The sequence below is a fragment of the Gopherus evgoodei genome, chromosome 7 (assembly GCF_007399415.2).
Source record: "Gopherus evgoodei ecotype Sinaloan lineage chromosome 7, rGopEvg1_v1.p, whole genome shotgun sequence".
Taxonomy (NCBI): Eukaryota; Metazoa; Chordata; order Testudines; family Testudinidae; genus Gopherus; species Gopherus evgoodei.
This window is the reverse complement of record NC_044328.1, coordinates 54,798,589-54,821,841: the sequence shown is the minus strand read 5'-3', so window position 1 is coordinate 54,821,841 and position 23,253 is coordinate 54,798,589. Positions and strand designations below refer to the sequence as shown.

The 23,253-nt window shown below is 43.6% G+C and overlaps 1 protein-coding gene across 1 annotated transcript in view; it reads right to left on the bottom strand.

Moving 5' to 3' along the window:
- The window catches only part of BMPR1A (bone morphogenetic protein receptor type 1A), a 203,232-nt gene that overhangs the window by 53,894 nt on the left and 126,085 nt on the right, over positions 1-23,253 (bottom strand). Inside the window, exon 4 of the mRNA XM_030570181.1 lies at positions 8,146-8,308. Coding sequence (XP_030426041.1) covers positions 8,146-8,308 — 163 coding nt within the window. The remainder of the gene's footprint in view (positions 1-8,145; positions 8,309-23,253) is intronic.

Genomic DNA, 23,253 nt, shown 5'->3' with positions numbered 1-23,253 from the left:
TTGACTAGACCAATGTGGTTTCGGGGGGGTGAAAAAACAGAAGATGAATGGTTTGATTAATATACAATTCTGAGGACAGCTTAAGTAAAAACATTTGATGGGCCAGTAGCAACACACTTTCTGTTGTGAGTACTGTAAAAGGTGGGTCAGCTATTAAAGCCCCCAATTCTCCAACCCTTCAGGTAGAAATTGAGGTTACTTACCTGGAAGTGGAGGTTCTTGGAGATGTGCAGTCCCTATCTGTATACCACACATACGATATGCATGCACATCACGGCCCTGAGTCCAAAATTTTTTACAAGCAATGTCCATTGGCCTGTACATGCACTATAGCTCTCGTGCTGTGAAACAAGGGCATAAAAGGTGGTGCAGGCCAGTGCCTCTCTAGCTGCTCATTCCTATCACAGTCCAATCAATCTGCAGGAGAGGGGAAGGACGGTGGGTATTAGAATACAGATAGAGACCATACATCTCGAAGAACCTTCAGTTACAGGTAAGTAACCTACATTTCTTCTTCGACTGATGGTCCCTACGTATATTCCACAAATGGGAGATTAACAAGCACTAGTCAGACAAGGGGTGGGTGCGAGGATGCAGAAGTGATAGCTGACTGTAGTACTGTTGTCCTTGCAGCTACATCTGCAGCGAACGACTGGACCAAAGTGTAATGACTCATGAAGGTATGTAAAGAGCTCCAAGTAGCTGACGTACATATCTCTAGGAAGGGTACATCTCTCAGAGATGCAGCCAAAGTAGCTTCCCCTTTGGTGGAAGGAACCCTTACCACCCATCAGAGGAAGAACACGAGCTAATTGGTAACAAAGAGTAATACAAAGTGTAATTCATTTTGAAAGTCTCTGTGCCAATACAGCTTGATCCCTTGATCATTCTGCTAAGGAAATAAATAGTTTAGGTGTCCTTCTGATGTCCCTTGTTCTCAGACAAAAGGACAAAATCCGTCAGCTGTCTAAACCACAGCTGTCTCTCTCCACCCGAGGCATGTGGTTTTGGAAAAAAATATGGGTAAGTGGATTACCTGACTCATAAGGAACTCAATCTACTTTAGGGAAGAACCTTGAGTGGGGTGTAACAAGATCTTTTCTTTACAGAACGCAGTACATGGCAGGTCCACCATGACTACTCTCAGTTCACTGACTCTTCTGCCTGACATTATAGCTATAAGAAAGGCCACTTTCATGGAGAGATGGACTTCTGAGCATGTGGCTAGTGGCTTAGGAGGGGAGGAAGGGTTAATGAGAGAGACTAGAACAAAACTAAGCTCCCGTTGAGATGCAAACTTCACCATTGGTGTAAAGGGCTGAGAATCCCCTTCAGAAATTTTAGTTGTGATAGGATGAGTGAAGATTGTGTGGTTATCCACCAGAGGATGGAAAGTTCTGATCATTGCTAATGGCACTCACAGAGAATTGACCATGGGACCAGAAGACTCAAAGGTAAGTAAACACTCTAAGACAGCAGGGATCCCGGTGAATTCTGGAGACAAGTTCCATTGATGAACAAATGAGGAAAAATGCTTCCATTTTGCAGAGTAACAGCTCCTTGTAGAGTCTCTTCTGGTTTGGTTAAGGATGCACTGCACCTTTTTGGAACATGAGAGCTCTATTTCTGATGCTCATCCAAATACCAGGCTCTGAGCTGCAACGGGTCCCAGATTGTGTGCTTGAACCTTCCCCTATGCTGTGTCAGAAGATCAGTCAATGTGGGAATATTAATCGATGGTTGAACTGAGTGTGTCAGCAGATCATAAACCAGAACCATCTCAACCAGTTAGGCACAATAAGGATAACCTGAGCTCAGTCTTGATGCATCTTCCACAGACCTTTTAGAATCAATGTAATGGAAAGGAAGACATACTCCAGGCGATCCTTCCATGATGCCAGCAGGGCATCTCCCATCAAGCCCTTGCCCAGGACTGTTCTCGAGCTTTCTGTTCACCCCTGAGGCAAAAATGTCCCAGGCCAGCATTTCCCACTGGATAAACATGGCTAAGAGATCCTGATAATTTGAGATCCTCAACTGGAGGGAGGTGAAAGAGAAGACCTTTTCCCCTAGATGGTCAAGCTGCTTGTGTCCCTTAACAGAGGGAGTAGCCCTTGGGTGCTGTGGCTTTGGTTTCTCTGCAGCTACCTGCATTAGCAAAGAATTAGGCAGTGAGTGAGAGAACAAAAATACTACCCCCCTTCTCAGCCATCTTAGAAGCGGAAGCATAAGAAGCAGCGGTGTGCTGTGTTCTTGAAGGCTTCATTGATGAGGAGGGCAACTCAACTGGGACTGGAAGGCTGAAGAATGTACAGTAAACTGCTGTGGCTCCTAGACTTCCTCAAGCTGAATCTGTAATTCTGCAGCGACACTGTGCATGATCTCTTAATATTGCTTAAAGAGGTGTGGAAGAGATGGAGAAGATAGAGTAACCACTTCATCCAGCGAAGACAACGAGATTACTTCGGGAACAGTTGGGGCTGGTGGATCCAGCTTACCTTTCCTCTCTGAATATTCTGCCAGGGCTGGTTATGAATGTCCGAGTGATGGCAAATAGGATTCCTGCATCGATCCTGAGTGTTGTCTAGGGTAGGGCTTCCGGTCCCCAATATTTCCTGTTGGACAGATGAACTGGTAGAGGAGCACCGCATGGCATAGGACACCACCTATCTCTTGGCAAATGGTGTTTGGGTGGAAGATGGAACCCTGATCTTCTGGATTCATATCCAAGACATTTCTGTCCAATGCTGCAGAGACGCCTGCGGCGCCTCTGCCTCAGCCAAGAAAAAAGCCAGATCCTGTACCTCTGGAGGAACCGACAGTAACAATGGTTGCATCTCAAGGCAAACAGGTGGGATGGTCATGTCCTTCCACCAACTGCCTAGCCCATGCTTGCTTGGTATGTAACCCGTTCAAAGCCATTCCTTCAACCTTGGAAGGTGATCTGGCATGTTGCACTACAAAGATTCAAGCTGATATACACCCCAGCAATTGAAGACAATCTCTTACTGTTATTTGGGGACTGCTCTGAATCTTTGAGATGAAATTCACTAGTATGGGAAATCCGTCGTAAGGGACATATGCTCTGCCTGTCACTGCACACAGAGGAACTCCTATGAAGTCTAGACTCTGTAGTGGAGTCAAAGCAGACTTTTCAAGGTTGATTTGAAGGTCCCAGCTTTGAAACGGAACACGTTATCTTTAATGATGCCTACACTTCCTGACATGATGTGCCCTGATCAACCACTCATCAAGGTATGGGAAAAGGATTATAACCAAACAATGTAGCAATTGCTGCCAGAATCTTTGAGAATATCCTTAAGGCTGGAGATGGGCCAAAAGAGAGCATCCTGTATTGGTCAAGAAACCTCTTGTGTGAAGGGTGAAGAATGACATGAAAATATGCATCTTGTAGGTCAAGAGTTGCAAACCAGTCTCCTAACTCTAACGAGATAATTATTGCTGCAAGGGTCACCATCCTGAATTTCTGCTATTTTACATATCTGTTTAGAAACCTGAAGTCTGAAATTGACCTTCAACCTCCATTCCTTTTTGGAAATCAGGGAGTACTTTGAACAGAATCCCCTTTCCCTGTGCTAAATCTATCGCTCCTAAATGGAGAAGTGAGGTCATCTCTTGCAGCAGCTATTGATTGTGAGAGGGGTCCCTGACGAGGGACAGGGAAGGGGAAAGGGTAGGAGGGATAGATTTGAAATGGATAGTGTAACCAGATGGTTTCCAAAACCCATTTGTCAGATGTTATATTCTCCCATGCAGCCTGAAAATGGGAGAGGTAGCATCTGAAAGAAGAGAGAATGTTAACATATTGTAGCTGTAAAACCTTGTTGACTGGATGGTTGATACTCTTGACCAAACCAGCAAAACTATCGCTTGGAGGATGTGGATGGCTGATTAAATGTAGCTGAAGAAGGAATTTTTTTTTTAGAATTTATTCTTTTTTTTTTTAATATCTTGGTCTCTTAGATCGAGGTTCAGACGGTCCATGATACACTGATTATGGGATTGAGTAGGTGCTTCATGCCATCTGAGATCTACTAAATCCTCTTATTTATAGGGGTATAAATCCCCAGGGATTGCAGTGTAGCTCTTGAGCTCAAGAGTGGTGAGATCTATCAGTCAAATCTGCAGAGAGCTTGCAATCATCAAAGTAGAGGTCTTCTACAGTTCTCTGAACCTCTCTTGGGAAGCCCGACAGCTCCAGTGAAGAAGCTGTTCTAATGACCATGGCAGTGCAGAGAGACTATGCTGCAGTATTCGAAGTGTCCAAGGAGGCCAGGAGCAATGTCTTCGCCAGGAGTTAACCATCTTGAGGAATGGCCTTAAACTGGTCAAGATACTCCTGATTGGTGGTCAGTTAAGGAATTAAATTTGTTGCAATTTACATAGTTGTATTGGGCCATGAGTGCATGATGGTTTACTATTCTGAACTGAAGCGTGGCTGAAGCATAGGATTTGAGCCAAACATCGAAGCTCCTGTGGTCCTTGCTGTACAGAGTGGACTTTGAATTACATTATCTGCCTCACCCATTTATTTACCTACAAAGACCCAAATTCAGGGTTATCTGTCCATGTAGAAGCTGATAAAAATCACTAACATAACGCATAAATGGGAGCTCTGTGCATACCACTGCTATATGACTGGCTTTTAAGCAGTACAAGGAATATAACTCCCTCAACACAGGTCTCAACAGGCAGAAAAAAAAATCTGTTAACTTTTTTAAAGTACTTGCAATTTAAGTATATCTACTGAATTAATAGCTCTGGATCTCAACAGTTTATGCTTTAACAGAAAGACAATTCACATTTAAATTTTACAGATTTGCTTGTGCACAATGGGGATAGAAAGTAGAATCTGTATATTTTGGAGTATTTTACCATAAACATACTGCTCAGATAGAATGCATAAGTGCTGTTATATACTATTGCTACTACTGGAGAATTTGATAACAGTCTCATATGCACTGGTTATAGACCAGTGAAGGAAAAATGCTGTAAGAATTATATTAAAAACCAACACCAGAGGGCGATAAAAAGCAACAAAATTTCTGATAGTATAAAGGAATTTAAAACCAAAATCAAAATCCTTGCCTCTAGTTTAGTGTCTTCTAAATTTAAAAGTTATTAAACTGAAAGTTGTGTATCATTTGTTCTAAAGATATGAAATTCCCTCAGAGATCTAGATAAAATTGTTTCAGATACAAGAGGCTGTAGCTATAAGGACATTTCCCCTACTATTTATATCTTAATACATTTAATAACACAGTGATGACTAATAATACTTTGCAGCTTCTGTGCAAGGCCCTCAATGAATTTTACAAACAATGATTTTAATATTGCAATTCCTATACAATACAGATGAGGATTATTCTTTCAATTTTAGAAAAAAGGAGAGTCAGTCTCAGAGAAGCTAGATGACTTGCCCAATGGGACAAAGAAAGGCTGTGGAAGAGTAAAAAATATTACCTAGATTCTCTTGACTACTATATTCCTGTCTGGATTCTTAGTATATGGTGACTTCCTAAAATATGGGAAGCCTGTGACACATTTATAAAAATGTGTATTAAGGAGAAGAGAAACAGATGGTGCTTAAGGAATAGTGAAATAAAGGAGAAGAAAGTATGGGAAACTGCAAAACAATTTTTAAATTTTTACTTAAAACCACCACAAAAACCTAAGTGAGTTCAAGCTACAACTCCATCTTGAGACTCTGGTGACATGAACAACTACTTAAGCTTTGCTTTTGTGGCCTCTCACCACCAGACTTCTTCAGTGCAATTAGAGATATATTTTAATAGTTGGGGCTCGCACTGGACTGATTCTCTAGGTGATTATGCCACTGTGTGTATAGTCCAATCCACACAAGCGGTCCATTTCCTAGACACTAATGTGCTAATAAGCGATGGTCAAATAAACACCACCCTACACCGGAAACCCACTGACCGCTATACTTACTTACATGTCTTCAGCTTCCATCCAGGACACACCACACGATCCATTGTCTACAGCCAAGCTCTAAGATACAACCGTATTTGCTCCAATCCCTCAGACAGAGATAAACACCTACAAGACTTCTATCAAGCATTCTTAAAACTATAGTACTGACCTGCTGAAGTGAAAAAACAGATTCACAGAGCCAGAAGAGTACCCAGAAGCCACCTACTACAGGACAGGCCCAACAAAGAAAATAACAGAAGGCCACTAGCCATTACCTACAGCCCCCAACTAAAACCTCTCCAGCGCATCATCAAAGATCTACAACGTATCCTGAAAGATGATCCCTCACTCTCACAGATCTTGGGAGATAGGCCAGTCCTTGCTTACAGACAGCCTCCCAACCTGAAGCAAATACTCACCAGCAACCGCACACCATACAACATAAACACTAACCCAGGAACCTATCCTTGCAACAAAGCCCGATGCCAGCTCTGTCCATATATCTATTCAAGTGACACCACCATAGGACCTAATCACATCAGTCACGCCATCAGGGGCTCGTTCACCTGCACATCTACCAACGTGATATATGCCATCATGTGCCAGCAATGTCCCTCTGCCATGTACATTGGCCAAACCGGACAGTCTCTACGTAAAAGAACAAATGGACACAAATCTGACATCAGGAATCATAACATTCAAAAACCAGTGGGAGAACACTTCAACCTCTCTAACCACTCAGTGACAGACTTGAAGGTGGCAATTGTGCAACAAAAAAACTTTAAAAACAGACTCCAAAGAGAGACTGCTGAACTCGAATTAATATGCAAATTAGATACAATTAACTCAGGTCTAAACAGAGACTGGGAATGGTTGGGTCATTACACTAATTGAATCAATTTCCCTATGTTAAGTTCTCCTCACACCTTCTATGGGTCATCTTAATTATCACTTCAAAAGTTTTTTTCCTCCTGCTGATGATAGCTCATCTCAATTGATTAGACTCTTCCTGTTGGCATGCTACTTCCACCTTTTCATGTTCTCTGTATGTATAAATATCTCCTGTCTGTGTGTTCCATTCTATGCATCTGAAGAAGTGAGCTGTAGCTCACGAAAGCTCATGCTGAAATGAATTTGTTAGTCTCTAAGGTGCCACAAGTACTCCTAACACGGCTGCTACTCTGAAACCTGTGTGTATAAGCAGAGTGAAGTGACCTTAAGCTGGCTGGAAATAGCTAGTGGAGAATTCTTCCTCTACACAGGAGCACTACACTAGCAGAAAGCTGGAGAAGGCAACACTGTCACTTTGTGCCAGACTCCCCACTCAGCATTAGTGGATGGAAGGAACATGGTTTGGTGGTAGGACATTGGGTAAGATCAGGAGGGGAGCAACATCCCTGTTACAGCCACTTCCTTCACTGTCATGCCGTAGTGCAAATTACGGCTGTTGCTGTTCAGCCTAACTTGCGTAAAGGCCAAGTGAACCTGAAAAAAAGAACTACAGCCTGAGGTCTGCCAACATTATTTTATTTGACAAGAATCACAGCCATTATTACCAAACATTAACATTCAATATTTATACTTTATATTCTGTCTATTAAAACGTTTTCTTCAATTCACCAGATGTGTAATTAATGCAAAAAACTATCTTAATGGAACTTAAACCTATTGAAGTTAAAAGGCTATCTCTGTTCTTCCTCACAAACTCTTCTAGACCTTTGATTCAGCGGCTCTCTTTGGGATTTTCTCTTTCCAATCTATCCTTATTACTGCTACTGATGTATATGTAATACGAAAAAACTTGAATTGAGTGATTACATAACAAGGAGTAATATGACATTCTGAGCACTAGTTGTATCAATATACAAGAAAACATACATGAAACATTACAGAGAGATTTACATTTTGGCCACGTATTACCTATTGTAGCTTCAATTGGATATGTTTTTTATAATTTTGCCCTAAAGACAGTGTTGTTGGGATAAAAGGACTGGTTGTTACCACTCCCAAAATGGTTCCATTTCTGTGGTAGGAGAAATGACGCATGCACATACTATCCTGAGAGCAGTTTTGTATCCTTTCAGGGAAAAGATTCTATAGAAACAAGTAAATCTAATCAAATAGCTTGATAAAGCCCTAACGATAGCACTAGAGAGAACCAAACTTCTATATCTTGTGCACACTACTTACATGCATGTATTATTAATAGCATCATCGGGACAATGTCCTGAACAGTAGCACTGTAGAAAAGGTAAGGTATCCTCTGGAGCCAATGTTACTCCATTTGCCTGTTTCTTCTGGTCAGGATTTGTCTTCATTCCTGTGCTATGGAGCATGCTGTCTAGATTTCGCCCTGTGGAAAAACATAAAAAGATTTTTTCCATATATGCTCTTCTTTTGCAACTAGATGAAGATATTCATTTACAGTGAAATGCAAAGTACTAGCAAATGGTAATACAAATTAGTTTGAGGATTATACAGTACACAGAGGAAAGAGAATTTATTTTGACAGGAATTGTGGGTTTAGCTCCATATTTTTGAGACAAACTAGTTATTAGCGGAATTCTGAAACATACTGATCAACCAGCAGATCTTTTATTTATGGTGTACATATTTGGTGCCATTTACAATCAATGTAAATAGAAGGAGGATACCTTTCACTCGTAAAAACTCATGTGCAATGGAAGAGTGAAAATATATGAATTCTCTTTCTAAGCAAGCCCTTTTCATTCACATATATTTTTAGAACCAACTGGGGGCTTGAGAACCATACTAAGAAAATTGCTTTGTGGGGGAGCTAAAGGTACTTAACCGGTAAATTTTTCTTCTCTTCAGTCATTTCACTGGATTTCCACGCTTGTGTCTTAATTTTCCAACTGAGAATTCTGCAAGACTAAAATAATCTTTGTTCTAAATCAACTGAAATGCAACTTGCACATCCACAATGCTTAAATATATTGTCAGTGAGCCTAAGTAATGCTCCAAGTAGTCCTCAGCTTCTCTGCACTAAAAAATGACTGAACATTAGTTTTTCCAGGGTCAGGTCACTGGAGTGCCAGTGAGAGTGGAGGTGGTGGCATAAACAGATCGAGCTGACCTCCCACCATCGTGGAGCATCAGGAGTGGAGCTACCAACTACATTCCCCTAGCAGCTACCTCAGCAGGCATACCACTTGTACTTCACTGGTTGACAGACTCTCTCTGCTTCCCTTCCATTTCCTGCCCACACCTATCCTACCCACATTAACGTCCCCATTAGGAAATATCGCTATTCATACAAAGGGGCCAATGTGATCCTTAAATGTATAAACAGGGGATTTTTGAGTAGGAGTAAAGAAGATCAATTACCCCTTTATATGGTAGTGGTGTGACTGCTACTGGAATACTGTGCTCAGTTCTGGTGCTCACAAATCAAGAAGGACATTGATAAAATTGGAGAGGTTTCAGAGAAGAGCCAAGAGAATGATTAAAGGATTGAAAAATATTCTTTAGAGCGAAGAACTCAAGGAGCTCAATCTATTTAGTTTAACAAAGAGAAGGCTAAAGAGTAATTGGATCACAGTCTATATCTATCTATCTGGGGAACAAATTTGATAACAGACTCTTCAATCTAGCAGACAAAGATACAACAAGGTCCAAAGTGTAATTAACCAAACGGTTGTGGAGGATTCTCCATCACTGACAATTTTAAAATCAAAATTAGATGTTTTTATCAAAGTTATGCTGTTGTTCAAACAGGAATTAAATTCTGGACAGTTCTACAGTCTGTGTTATGCAGGAGACAAGACTAGATGATCACAGTGGTTCTGTCTGGCTTTATAATCTATGAATCTCTCACCCTCTACTAATGTCCATGGCTCACGTGTCCTCAGAGGCTGAACTGAGGTTTGCAAACATCACGTCCTGATCCAGTGAACCTCTCATTTTTGCTGTGGGAGTTTGCAACAGTTTTGGTTGGAAGCTTAAGATGCTGGAAAGGGTGTCTAGCATATATGACTGTGACTGAATGCACCCCTGTATTCACACCCTACACAACACTACAATAATCTTTGAACAGCATGTGCTTTGTAAGGTATCATTTGAAAGCTAATAACTTGCTGGTCAAAAATATCATGGTGAAATATAAGTAGCAACATTATATGCAAATCATGACTGAAGTGTGTTTACCAGACAAGTATGGGGAATAGGTAAACCTGTTGCTCAAAGGGACAAGCTGATGCCCCTGCTCAGGTGTCATCAAAGCTGATGGGCAATCACCTGTCAAAGGAGTGATTATGCAAAGAAGCGGGGAAGGAACAGACTGAGCTGCAAACAGCAGCATGGAACCTCTCACTACCAGACTCCTTGTCTCTGATCTCCCAGTGGGAATGAACTTTATCTAGGGGTAACTCTCAGGAAAATACATTTCAAACATGGACTGAACTATAAAAGTGAGGGACAAAAACACTCCAAGATATCTCTTCCTATCCATCTCTCTCTTTCACCTAAGATGACAAAAGCCACAGCCTTTGGACTTCGGGGGCAGATCTTGGCCTAGAATTTGATCAGCAATGTTACTGGGAACATGCTAAAGGACTTCATTGTGAACCAATTCTAGTTTGTTAAGTTTTAGTACTAGGAAACATTTTATCTTTTTTTCCTCTTGTAACCATTTCTGATTTTAATACCTTTTGGAAGTGTGTTGGGGTCACCCTGCAAGTGGTAACCAGGGTTGGTGGAAACCAGAATGTGAATGGAGTGTGCTGGCACACTGCACTATATACAGACATTCAGGGTGTGACCCACATGCTGCCTGGCTGTTTGTGAGGGGTCCAGGTTAGGAGTTACAGCAGCAAAGCAAGGTTGCAAGGCAAGGGTGACACACACCCTCACTGGTCTGGACTGCACCCTGGAATGTCATAATGGCATCTTTAGAAAAACCCAGTTACAACTCAGTGGACCGAAATATGTCCTCTCAAAAAGCAGTATGGCTTTTACTATACTGTACACATTTATTTTGTCTTGAAATGTCAGTCTTGAACAGAAAAGTCAGTTAAAATGGCCTATTTCACAGACTGATACGATTCCCTGTCAAATCCACCAAGAACTAACTTCATAGTAATAAGGACATCGTTCTAACATTATATCTCATCCTCTTAAAATGATATGCTAGATTAGTCCTTATACTTCACATAGCCACATGTGAGATGAAATACTTGAGAAACTTGATCTTATTTTTCTCACCACACAGACTTGCAGACTTCACCACCAGATTAGTATAGCATACTGAGTGTATCTTCCAGCTGCAACTATTTCCTTTCAAATAACTAAAGAAAATGTGTCTAGTTCAGACGTTACTAATAAAAAACAAATCCTGAAAACAATGGCAAAAAGTTCCCATGTCTTACACTATAATATTAATATTCGACCAGTTTCACCAATGTTCTTATGTTAGAAATATTTCAAATAAAAATATGACTAAGAAAGGTGCTTGTAAATATAAATGATCGTTATGCTCAAGGCTCAGTGTGCTATGCGGCATGTCAGAATTAAGTGTGCACCAGGTACCATGATTTATGTGGCAAGTATCGTGAATTTATTCAGCACTGACACCTCCAATCTCTTTCCCTTCTATTTAACTCTGCTGTAGTACCCTTCTTAACAGGTCTGAAATGTCATTTCAGTACCAGATTACTGCTGATATAACGAACGTGGAAATAAAGTACTTAAGACACACTACATAACTCTGATCAATTTAGAGAACAGACTAGGTAGCTCCTCCTTTTACTCTTCATTGAAAGAGGAAATCTCAGCAGAGGTACAAATCTTAGTTTCATTTCCAGCTTTGTAGAACTAAGATATTTTACAGAACTGAAAAAAGTTTGCTACTGAATGTTAAGTGATACCTAATTTTTTCAGTCCACAGCCCTATCATCTGCTAGGCCTGGAAACACTTAGGGCAGTGGGTCACCAATTGGTAGATCGTGATCAACCAGTCTATCACCGAGCCTCTGGCAGTCTATCACAGTCTCCCTCCACTGAAAGTCCGGAGAGGCTGAGGCAGGCTCCCTGCCTGCCCTGACCCCACGCTGCTCCTGGAAGTGGCCAGCATGTCCCTGGATTGGGGGCAAGGGAGGGGGAGGAGGAGGTCTCTGCGCACTGTTCCTGCCTGTAGGCACCGCCCCCGCATCTCACATTGGCACGGAACGGGGAACTGTGGCCAATGGGACCTGCGGCAGCAGTGCCTGCAGGGAGGGGCAGCGTGTGGAGCCATGCCCGTCTCCCGCCAGGGGCAGCAAGGACACGCCGGCAGCTTCCAGGAGCAGCACTGGGCTGGGGCAGGCAGGGAGCCTGCCTTACCCTGCTGTGCCACCGCCTGAGGTAAGCGCCACAAAGCAGGAGCCTGTACCCCCTCCTGCACCCCAACCTCCTGCCCCAGCCCTGAGCCTTCTGGAACCATCACCCTGTATCCCCTCCTGCACCCCAAACCCTCTCCTACATACCAACCCCCTATCTAATCCCTGAGCTCCCTCCCAGAGCCAGTACCCTGTACTCTCTCTTGAACCCCGAGCCCCCTCCTGCACCCCAACACCCTTCCCCATCGCTGAGCCCCTTTCTGCACCCAAACTCCCTCCCAGAGCTTGCACCCCAAACGCCTGTCTCAGGCTCAGCCTGGATCCCCCTCCCACATTCTGAACCCCTTAGCCCCAGCCAAGAGCCTGCACCCCTTCCTGCACCCTCAACCCTCTGCCTGTGACAGTGAATGACAGTGTGGGAGAGCAAGAGAGGGAGGGGGGGACAGAGTGAGTGGGGAAGGGCCTCGGGGAACGGTAGATCCTGGGTTGCACTTAAATTAAAAAAGTGATCTTGTGCTTAAAAAGGGTGGCGACCATAGACTTACGGTATGTCTTCACTGCAGAGTTAGGTTGGGTGATCGCACCCAGGTCATCTTAGCCCAAGTGCGAGCATCCCCACTGCAAAGCCATAACTGTGTTACTCAGCTGTCTGTCTGTCATGATTCCTTGTGTGCAGATGCTCTGATTCTTTCCCAGTGAGCTGTGGGAGAACGTCTCTGTTTTTCAGTAGGAAACTCAGGAAAGACACTAGAAGATTATCAGAAGTCAAGTGAGTTAACTTGAGTCATCACTGCAAAGTGGGCAGGTTCCAGGCAGAGTTAAAGTAGAGCCTAGGCTATATCCCAGCTGGGTAAGCTAACTTGGACTTATAGCGCTCTCAAACACAAGTAAAAGGTTTGTGTATGGACAGTAGGTTAACACCAGGAAAAGAGCCTGCTAAACTCTGCAATGAAGACAGACCCTTATGTGCATTAACAAAAACACTTTCATGACAAACCCATTCCAACAGCTGGTTCTGGATCATTGATCAAATAAAAATACCATTCCCTAAATAAATGAACGTCATTGCCATCTACCTACTTTTGAGAGGCATTCAGAAATGGTTTGCTACTCTTAGATCTCATGTAAAAAACTACCATAATAAATGGTACCTTTGTTGGCAGCTCAGCAGAGACACCAAAGACTGACAGGAAACCAAGACAATTTGAAATTATACATGCACAGAGTACAAGATTAAAAACATCAAATTCTGAATTTATTAAGATACATGCAAAAGGTATCCATGATTCTTTCTTGTATCCTCTGATTATTTATCCTTTTTCTTCACATGATGGTACCTACATGACAGTATTCCAGAACAAAGGTTGCAGCCTTCTTTATGTCCACTCCCTGTACATCGACCATCGTTTTTACCTCTCACTGCCTGCCTTGACAGAGACTGGAGAGCAAGTTTCCCTCAAGAGTGCCAGTCAGGAAATTCCCCAGAATAGAATAGCTAAATCCCACTTCATATTAGATAAAATCAAAAGCAGATTTGTAAATGTAGAGAACTAAAAGTAAACCAGTTTCTTATATAATAAAATACCTTGTGGAAGTTGCAGAAATCTGAGCTTCTAGAATAAAAACTGAAGGTGTGATTTTAAACAATCTTAGTTAAACTGGTGCAAGAAGCAATGTGGACACTCATTTTACTTTAAAGTAGGCATAATTCAGTTTAATTTAAGAAAATTATGAACCAGTTCCATATAAACCGAAATAAGTCACATTTAAAAAAGTAAAATAAAAGTGTCCACACAGACTTTCCCCGCTGGTTTAACTTAAAACTATGCTACTTTCTCATACATGCAATGTCTTATAACAGGAACACTTACCTTAGCTTGTAATTTTTACTTCTCTTCTCCTGGTCCAAACAATAGCAAGCAATATTTTCACTGGAATAATACCCTTCCCTTTTTACTGTCATTTTTACTAGATCTGCTGATGGAATGTAGAGGCCTGCAGCCAACTACAAAGGCAAACTGTGGAGGAAATGACTAGCTCCCCACATCACTCATTCAAAGGTTGCTCACATATAATATTAAGCCAGGTCCACATCCTCAAACTAAGTTTTACAGCCCCTAGCATCTGTCCCAAGAAAGGGACTCGACCATGCAAAAATCCTTTTTCCAAAGTTCAACCGACTCTTTGTCCAAAAAACCCTGGTAGTTCATGACATGAAAGATGCAGACGCAGTCTGCTAAATCCACTAACTAAATGAATCGTAGAATCAAAGAAGTGTAGGACTGGAAGGGACCTCATGAAGTTATCAAGTCCAGTCACTCGCACTCAAGGCAGAACTAGATAATTCTTGAAAGGTGTTTGTCTAACCTGTTCTTAACCCCTAGTCATGGAGATTCTACAACCTCCTTAGGCAATTTGTTCCAGTGCTTAAGTACTTGAATAGGACGCTTTTCCTAATGTCCAACCAAAACCTTCCTTGCTGCAATTAGAGCCCACTGTTTCTTGTCCTATCCTCAGAGGTTAACACGAACAATTTTTCTTGCTCCTCCTTGTAACAATTTTTTATGTACTTGAAAACTTATGTTCCCCTCTTCCCCCCGTCTTCTCTTCTCCAGACTAAACAAACCCAATTTTTCCAATCTTTCCTCATAGGTCATGTTTTCCAGACCTTTCATCATTTTTGTTGCTCTCCTCTAGACTTCTCCAACTTGTCCACAGTACTCCAGCTGAGGCCTTATCAGCATGGAGTAGAGGAGAAAACTACTTCTCACGTCTTGCTTACAACAATCCTGCTAATACATCCCAGAATGATGTTCACTTTTGCGTGCAACAGTGTTATACTGTTGACTCATACTTAAAATTGTGATCCACTAAAATCCCCAGATCCCTTTCTGCAATATTTCGTCCTAGGCAGTCATTTCCCCTTTCGTATGTGTGCAAATGTTTGTTCCTTCCTAAGTGGAGTGCTTTGCATTTGTCCGTATTAACCTGCCTCCTATTTATTTCAGACCATTTCTCCAGTTTGTCCATATCATTTTGAATTTTAATCCTATCCTCCAATGCGCTTGCAACCACTTCCAGCTTGGTATTGTCCGCAAACTTTATCAGAGTACTCTTTATGACATTATCTAAATCATTGATGAAGTTCTTGAACAGAACCGGACCCAAGACCAATATCTGTGGGACCCCAGTCGATCTGCCCTTCCAGCTTGATTGTGAACCCACTGATAACTACTCTCTGGGAACGGTTTTCCAAGCAGTTACGCACTCCACCTTACAGTAGCTCCATCTAAGTTGTATTTCCCTACTTTGTTTATGAGGTCATATAAGACAGCATCAAAAGCATTACTACAGTCAAGATATATCACATCTACAACTTCCCCCCATTCACAGGGCTTGTTACTCTGCCAAAGAAAGCTATTAAGTTGGTTTGACACAATTTGTTCTTGACAAATCCATGCTGACTCTTACTTATCACCTTATCTTCCAGGTGTTTACAAACTGATAGCTTGATTATTTGCTCCATTATCTTTCCAGGTACTGAAGTTAAGCTGACTGGTTTCTAAGGCCTGATCTACACTAAGGGTCTGGGGGTGGGGGTGGAGGAGGATGCCAATCTAAGATAACGCAACTTCAGCTATGAGAATAGCATAGCTGAAGTCAACGTATCTTAGATCAACTTAGATTGACTTACTTTGCGTTCTTGAGGCACGGGATCGACAGCCACCGTTCCCCCGTCACTCCGTTTCTGCCTCTCGCTCCGGTGGAGTTCCGGAGTTAATGGGGAGCATGTTTGGGGATCGATGTATCGCGTCTAGATGAGATGTGATACATCGATCCCCGACAGATTGATCACTACCCGCCGATCTGGTAGGTAGCACAGACATACCCTAATTTCCCAGGTTGTTCTTATTCCCCTTCTTACAGATTGGCACTATATTTGCCCTGCTTCAGTCCTCTGGAAGCTCTCCCATCTTCCATGACTTCTCGAACATAATCATTAATGGCTCAAATATCTCCTCAGTCATCTCTTGAGTATTCTAGGACGTATTTAAGCAGGCCTGGTGACTTGAAAACATTAAGTAATTTTTAACTTATTCTTTCCCTATTTGAGCCTCAGATCCTACTTCATTTTCACTGGTGTTCACTATCGCAGACATCCAATCGCTACTAAACTATTTGGTAAGACCTGAAATCAAGTCATGTAACACTTCTGCCATTTCCACATTTCCGTTATTGGGCCCCCACCATTCAGTAATGGGCCTACCCTGTTCTTGGTTTTCCTTATGCTTCCAATGTATTTGTAGAATGTTTTCTTGTTGCCTTTTGTGTCTCTAGCTAGTTTAATCTTGTTTTGTGCCTTGGCCTTTCTAATTTTGTCCCTACATGCTTGAGGCTGTTTAGGTCAAATTACAAAGGATGAATATAGTTTCCACTTTTTGTAGGACTCTTTTTGAAGTTTCAGATCACTGAAGATCTACTGGTTAAGCCAGCGTGGTTTCTTGCCATACTTCCTACCTTCCCTATGCACTGGAACAGTTTGCTCTTGTGCACTTAATAATGTCTCTTTGAAAAACTGCCAGCTCTCTTGAATATTTTTGTTATCTTAGACTTGCTCCCCATGAGATCTTACCTATGAACTCCCTGAGTTTGCTAAAGTCTGTCTTCTTGAAATCCATTACCTTTATCATGCAGTTTTCCATCCTACCATTCTTACAATCATAAAATCTATCGTTTCATGATCACTTTCACCCAAGCTGCCTTCTACTTTCAAATTCTCAACCAGTTCCTATTTGTCAAAAACAAATTAGAAGAGCCTCTCCCCAGTTGCTTTCCCTACCTTCTGAAATAAAAAAAAATATGCACCAATGCATTCCAAGAATTTGTTGGATAATCTGTGTCGTGTTGTATTATTTTCCCAACAGATGTCTGGGTAGTTGAAGTCCCCATCACCACCAAGTCCTGTTGTCATACACTGTATCATATGATAAATTTTGTACAAGTTATGCTTTGTGAGGTATCATTTGAAAACCTGGGTGGATAAAATCCGATTTAAAAAAAAATCATTGATTTTTTAAATTTAAATTGGATTTTTTTGATAAAATGCTTTTTGTGGAAAAAACCTAACAATAGTTTTAATTAAGATACATTATAGCTCAAAGATATCTCATCATGAAATAGGGATTATAAATTCTAATTCTATAGTATTAGACAATATATTCATGTAATGTTTAAGATAAGTTTTGTAAATGTGGTCCAGTAGTTCATGGATTAGGGACCCAATTTTATGGGGATCCTGGGGCTTCTGTACAGATTATTTAGGTTAATCTTTCTATCTACCCGATGGGACTCAGTGTTCAGTCTAGAAGAGATCATCAGAGATGCTTAGTTTTGTAGTTCTTCAACCTGTGGACTTGTGTCTCCAGAGATAACATGCTTGTTAACAGTGAAACTGTTTTTAAATAAATAAATACTATATAGAGGTGAGAAATAACAGACCTCAATCCTATTGTCCCTCTGCAAATTTGTGTACACAAAGTCAATGTCTTACCTCTCTCTAAAAGTGCAAAGTTTCAGAAAGTTCAATGAATAGAGGATTGTTGGAGGTGGAATAGATCTAAAATATTTCATTTAACTATTTTAGTTAAAAACAATTTTAACAAAACCAAACTTGATTTTAAAAAACTTGAATGTTTAACTAAAATTCAAATGTTTGTTTTATTAAAATATTATATATTTGCTGTTGAAGAAAAAAAATTCAGAATACATAATGTTGTTGTTTTAGTTACATAAAACAATTCAAATGTCTGTCAGGTGATCTTCTCCTCCTAATACAGCATGGCAAGAAAATCCTCCAAATGTTAACAATTAACCTGTTGAATTGGAGATAGCTCATCTCCCAATGACTTCATAAATATCTGCTTCAATTACCTTTGGTAAATGAAATAACCAATCATTCATTTTCTGATACAGCAGTAAAACTAACCTGAAAAGTTTTCAAAATAAATCACTTAAAAATGTATACTGTATATCTTCTGAAAAAAGACAGTTACTCACCTTTGTAACTTGTTCTTCGAGATGTGTGCTCATAACCACTCCAATTAGGTGTGCGTGCGCCATGTGCACGATCATCGGATAATTTTTACCCTAGGAACACCCAGTGGGTTGGCTGTGGAGCCCCCTGGAGTGGTGCCTTCATGGCGCTTATATAACCCAGCCGACCCAGCGCCCCCTCAGTTCCTTCTTGCCGGCTACTCTGACAGTGGGGAAGGATGGCGGGTTTGGAATGGATATGAGCAACACATCTCGAAGAACAACAGTTACAAAGGTGAGTAACTGTCTTTCCTCTTCAAGTGCTTGCTGATATTGATTCCAGTTAGGTGACTCCCAAGCCTTACCTAGGCGGTGGGGTCGGAATGAGATGTCCCTGAGTGCAGAACAGCTGAACCAAATGCGGTGTCATCTCTAGACTACTGAACTAATGTGTAGTGAGTGGCAAAGATATGTACAGATGACCAAACAGCAGCTCTACAGATTTCCTGAATTGGAATGTGAGCCAGGAAAGCGGTCAATGAGGCTTGGGCCCTCGTAGAGTGAGCTGTGAGATGCGGGGTCAGAACATTGGCCAAGTCTTTACAAGCGTGGATACAAGAGGTGATCCATGATGAGATGCGCTGCGTAGAGACCGGTAGGCCTTTCATCCATTCGGCCACTGCAAAGAAAAGCTGGGTTGTTTTCCTAAATGGCTTTGTGCACTCGATATAAAAGACGAGGGCCCTACGAACATCACGGTAGTGCAGGTGTTGCTCCTGCCGCGTGGCATGGGGCTTTGGGTAAAAGACTGGGAGGAAAATGTCCTGGTTCACATAAAAGGTAGATACCCCCCTTGGGAAAGAAGGCAGGGTTGGGGTGAAGCTGCATCTTGTCTCTGTGGAAAACTGTATATGGTGGTTCAGACGTGAGGGCTCTGGTTTCAGATACACGTCTCGCTGAAGTGATGGCTACAAGGAAGGCTGTCTTCCAAGATATATAAAGGAGCAAACAGGTGGCCATCAGCTCAAAGGGGGGCCCTGTGAGCCTAGAAAGGACCAGGTTTAGGTCCCATGCTGGGACCGCTTGTCGTACTTGTGGGTAGAGATGATCTAGACCTTTCAGAAATTTAACAACGATCAGGTTGGAGAAGATAGAGGAAGCAAGTTCTCCCAGATGGAAAGCCGATATGGCTGCCATGTGCACCCTGACAGACAATGTTGCCAGGCCCTGCTGTTTCAAGGATAGGAGATAGTCTAGGATGAAAGGAATTGACACCGTAGCAGAGGCAGAGCACGCTGCCCGCACCAAACGGAAAATCGCTTCCATTTGGCCAGGTCTGTAGCCCGAGTGGAAGGTTTCCTACTGCCTAACAGAACTTGCTGAACCGATTGTGAGCAGAGTAATTCCAATCGAGTTAGCCATGCAGCATCCATGCTGTAAGGTGGACAGATTGCAGGTCAGGATGACAGAGGCGACCGTGGTCTTGTGATATCAGGTTCAGCCACAGGGGGAGTGTGATCAGAGGCTCTACCGATAGCTCCAGGAGAGTGGTGTACCAGTGCTGCCTGGGCCATGCTGGAGCGACTAGAATCATGCGTGTCTTGTCCCTGAGTAACTTGAGCAAGACCTTGTGGACTAGCGGGAATGGAGGGAATGCGTAGAATACCTGGTCTTTCCTCGAGAGTAGGAAAGCATCCTATAGGAATCCCGGAGAACATCCCCGAAGAGAACAGAAGACCTGGCACTTCCAATTGTTGCCTGAGGCGAATAGGTTGACCTGGGGAAACCCTCACCTCAGAAAAATGGAGTGGAAGACATCTGGGAAAATGCACCACTTGTGAGGTTGGAAAGATCTGCTGAGGTGGTCTGCCAGCGTGTTTTGGACCTCCGGGAGAAATGACGCCACTAGATGCATCGAGTGGTCTATGCAGAACTCCCACAGGCGAACGGCCTCCTGGCACGGGGGAACGACCGGGCTCCCCCTTGCCTGTTGATGTAGAACACGGCCGTGGTGTTGTCTGTGAGGACTGCCACACACCGGCCATGTAGGAGACAGCAAAAAGTCTGACACGCGAGGCGTACTGTCATCAGCTCTAGTATACTGATGTGCAGTTAGCTCGGAAGTGGTCCAAAGGCCCTGTTTCTGGTGTTCCCCGAGATGGGCACCCTAGCCCAGAGATGATGCGTCTGTGACGAGATATAAGGAAGGTTGTGGGGTGTGAAATGGTACTCCTTCACACACCGAAGTGGGGTTCAGCCACCAACAGAGAGGTCAAGACTGGTTCCGGAACTGTGACCACCATGTTCAGACTGTCCCAACCTGGACAATATACCATTGATACCCAGGCCTGAAGCGGGCGGAGCCGAAGTCTGGCATGCCTGGCATGTCACCCAGAAGCCCGAGGCATGTCTTTACCATGGAAATCAGGAAGTTTTGGAGGCTGCGAATGATGTTTGCCATACCCTGAAAATGAGTCTCTGGCAGGAAAGCACGGGCAAATCTGGAGTCTAAGACTGTCTCGATAAACTCTATTCCCTGGGTTGGTTCCAGAGTTGACTTTTCGTTGTTGAGCAGGATGCCCAGCTTGCAGAACATGCCTAGGGTGATCCGGGCATGGGAATCATACTTCTTCCATGGTGTGGCCCCAAATGAGCCAGTCACCTAGATACAGAAACACCTGGATCCGCTGTCAACAAAGGTAGACTGCCACGACAGTCATATATTTGATGAACACTCTTGAAGCCGTGGACAGCTTGAAGGGCAGGACAGCAAATTGTGTTCATGATTTACCACAAAGCAAAAGAAGCACCTGTGTGGAGGGTAAATCGCTATGTGAAAGTATGCATCCTTCATGTCGAGGGCAGCGTACCAGTCTCCAGGATCTTGAGAAGAGATAATGGTCCCCAAGAAAACCATGCAGAACTTCAACTTTACCATAAATTTGTTGAGTCCACGCAGATCCAGAATGGGCCATAGCCCTCACTTTGCCTTGGGGATTAGGAAGTAGCGGGAGTAGAACTCCCTGCCCCTTAGTTCTGATGGAACCTCCTCAAGCGCTCCCATGGAAAGGAAAGGAGAGTTAAGACCTCCTGTGTAAGGAGTTGCTCGTGAGAAGGGTCCCTGAAGAGGGACGGTGAGGGAGGATGAGGGGGGCAGGGAAGAAAATTGGAGAGAATATCCCCTTTCCACCGTGCAAAGAACCCTTCGGTCTCAAGTTATAAGGGATCAAGCATAGTGGAGATGGGAGAGACGATCTCAAAATGGAAGGAAAGGATCCTGGAGAGAGTGGTACGCCATCCTTGGGCACACCTTCAAAAATTTTGTCTAGACCCCGACAATGATTTAGGACGGCCTTGGTTCTGACCGGGCTGGTGGCCGGTGGATCTCTTTCTGCAACCTCAACCATGTCTTCTGTAAAAGTCATGCCTTGGACAGGGGGTGGAGGGGTGTTGAACCTTTGAGGCTGTGGTCTAAAGGGCTTGCACTGGGTACCCGGCACATGCATCCCTAGAGAGCGCATGATGGTTCTGGAGTCTTTTAGGCACTGTAATCTAGAGTCCGTTTTCTCTGAGAATAGGCCCTGCCCATCAAATGGTAGGTCCTGCAGGGTTTGTTGCACCTCTGGCAGTAAGCCAGATACCTGAAGTCAGGAGGTGCCTTGCATAGTGATGCCCGACACAAGGATCCTAGTTGCAAAGTCAGCTACATCAAGGGAGGCTTGTAAGGAGGTCCTAGCAACCTTTTTGCCCTCTTCTACTAAAGCCCCAAACTCATCCCTGGACTCTCGTGGAATCAGCTCCTTGAATTTACCGATGGAGTTCCACGAATTATAATCACAATGGCTCAAAAGCGGTTGCTGGTCTGCGACTCTGCCAGCTGAAGGTCCCCCGCTGAGTACATTTTGGGTCCAAACAAATCAAGGCGCTTGGCGTCCTTAGATTTGGGTGCTGCAGCTTGTTGACCATGCCATTCCCTTGCCTTCACTGAGGACACCATCAGTGAACACGGCTGAGGGTGAGTATATAGGTAGTCATACTTCTCAGAGGGAACAAAGTATTCTCTCTCTACTCCTCTGGCTGTAGATCGGCTAGAGGTAGTGGTCTGCCATATCGTTTTGGCGTTGGCCTGGATGGTGCGGATAATGGGCAATGCTACCCATGATGAGGCATCAGCTGAAAGGATGTCCACCACTGGGTCCTCTAACTCCACTATTTCCTCCGCTTGGAGGTCCATGTTACATGCTACTCTACATAGAAGGTCTTGGTGAGCACGTAGGTCTATCGGAGCGGGACCTGAGATGGTTGTCCCCGCCACTGCCTCATCTGGAGAAGATGAGGAAGATGCTACAGGGGCTAACGGATCTTGTGGTAGATCCAGTTGTGAGGGGTCCTGATGCTCAGGATCTGCTGTGCTGGGGTCTGGAGCCTGTGTTGGGGTGGGTGCAGATGCTTCCATAGCCCCCGGAGGGGGACGACTGACAGTGGTCTCTGGTACTCGGGGTTCTGCATGGGCTGATCAGGAGGCTGCGGATGGAACACCTTGGGCTTGGTGATACTCCCATGGGACATAGAAGGACCACTGTGCAGGTTCCTGGGTAGGGTCTTGAGCTTCGTCCCGCCATTGACCCAGGTTAGTCTCTGCTTGGTGGTGTGGGATAGGAAAGTGGGATGCGCTGTCTGACTGCAATGAGCGTGAGGCGGAGCGCGAGGGCCAGGGCGGTGCGGAGCATGCCTGCACCGACTCTGGTGGAAATGGTGCCGAGCAGTGCCAGGCCACAGGAGAGCGGTGTCGGGGAGTGGTACCGGGATCTAGAATGGTGCTGATGGTCATGCTGGTACCGGGATCCAGCCCTGGATCGCAATGAAGACCACCTGCAGGAGTGGTTCCTGGAGCGACTTCTCAAATAGGATCAGTACTTTGACTGGTGCC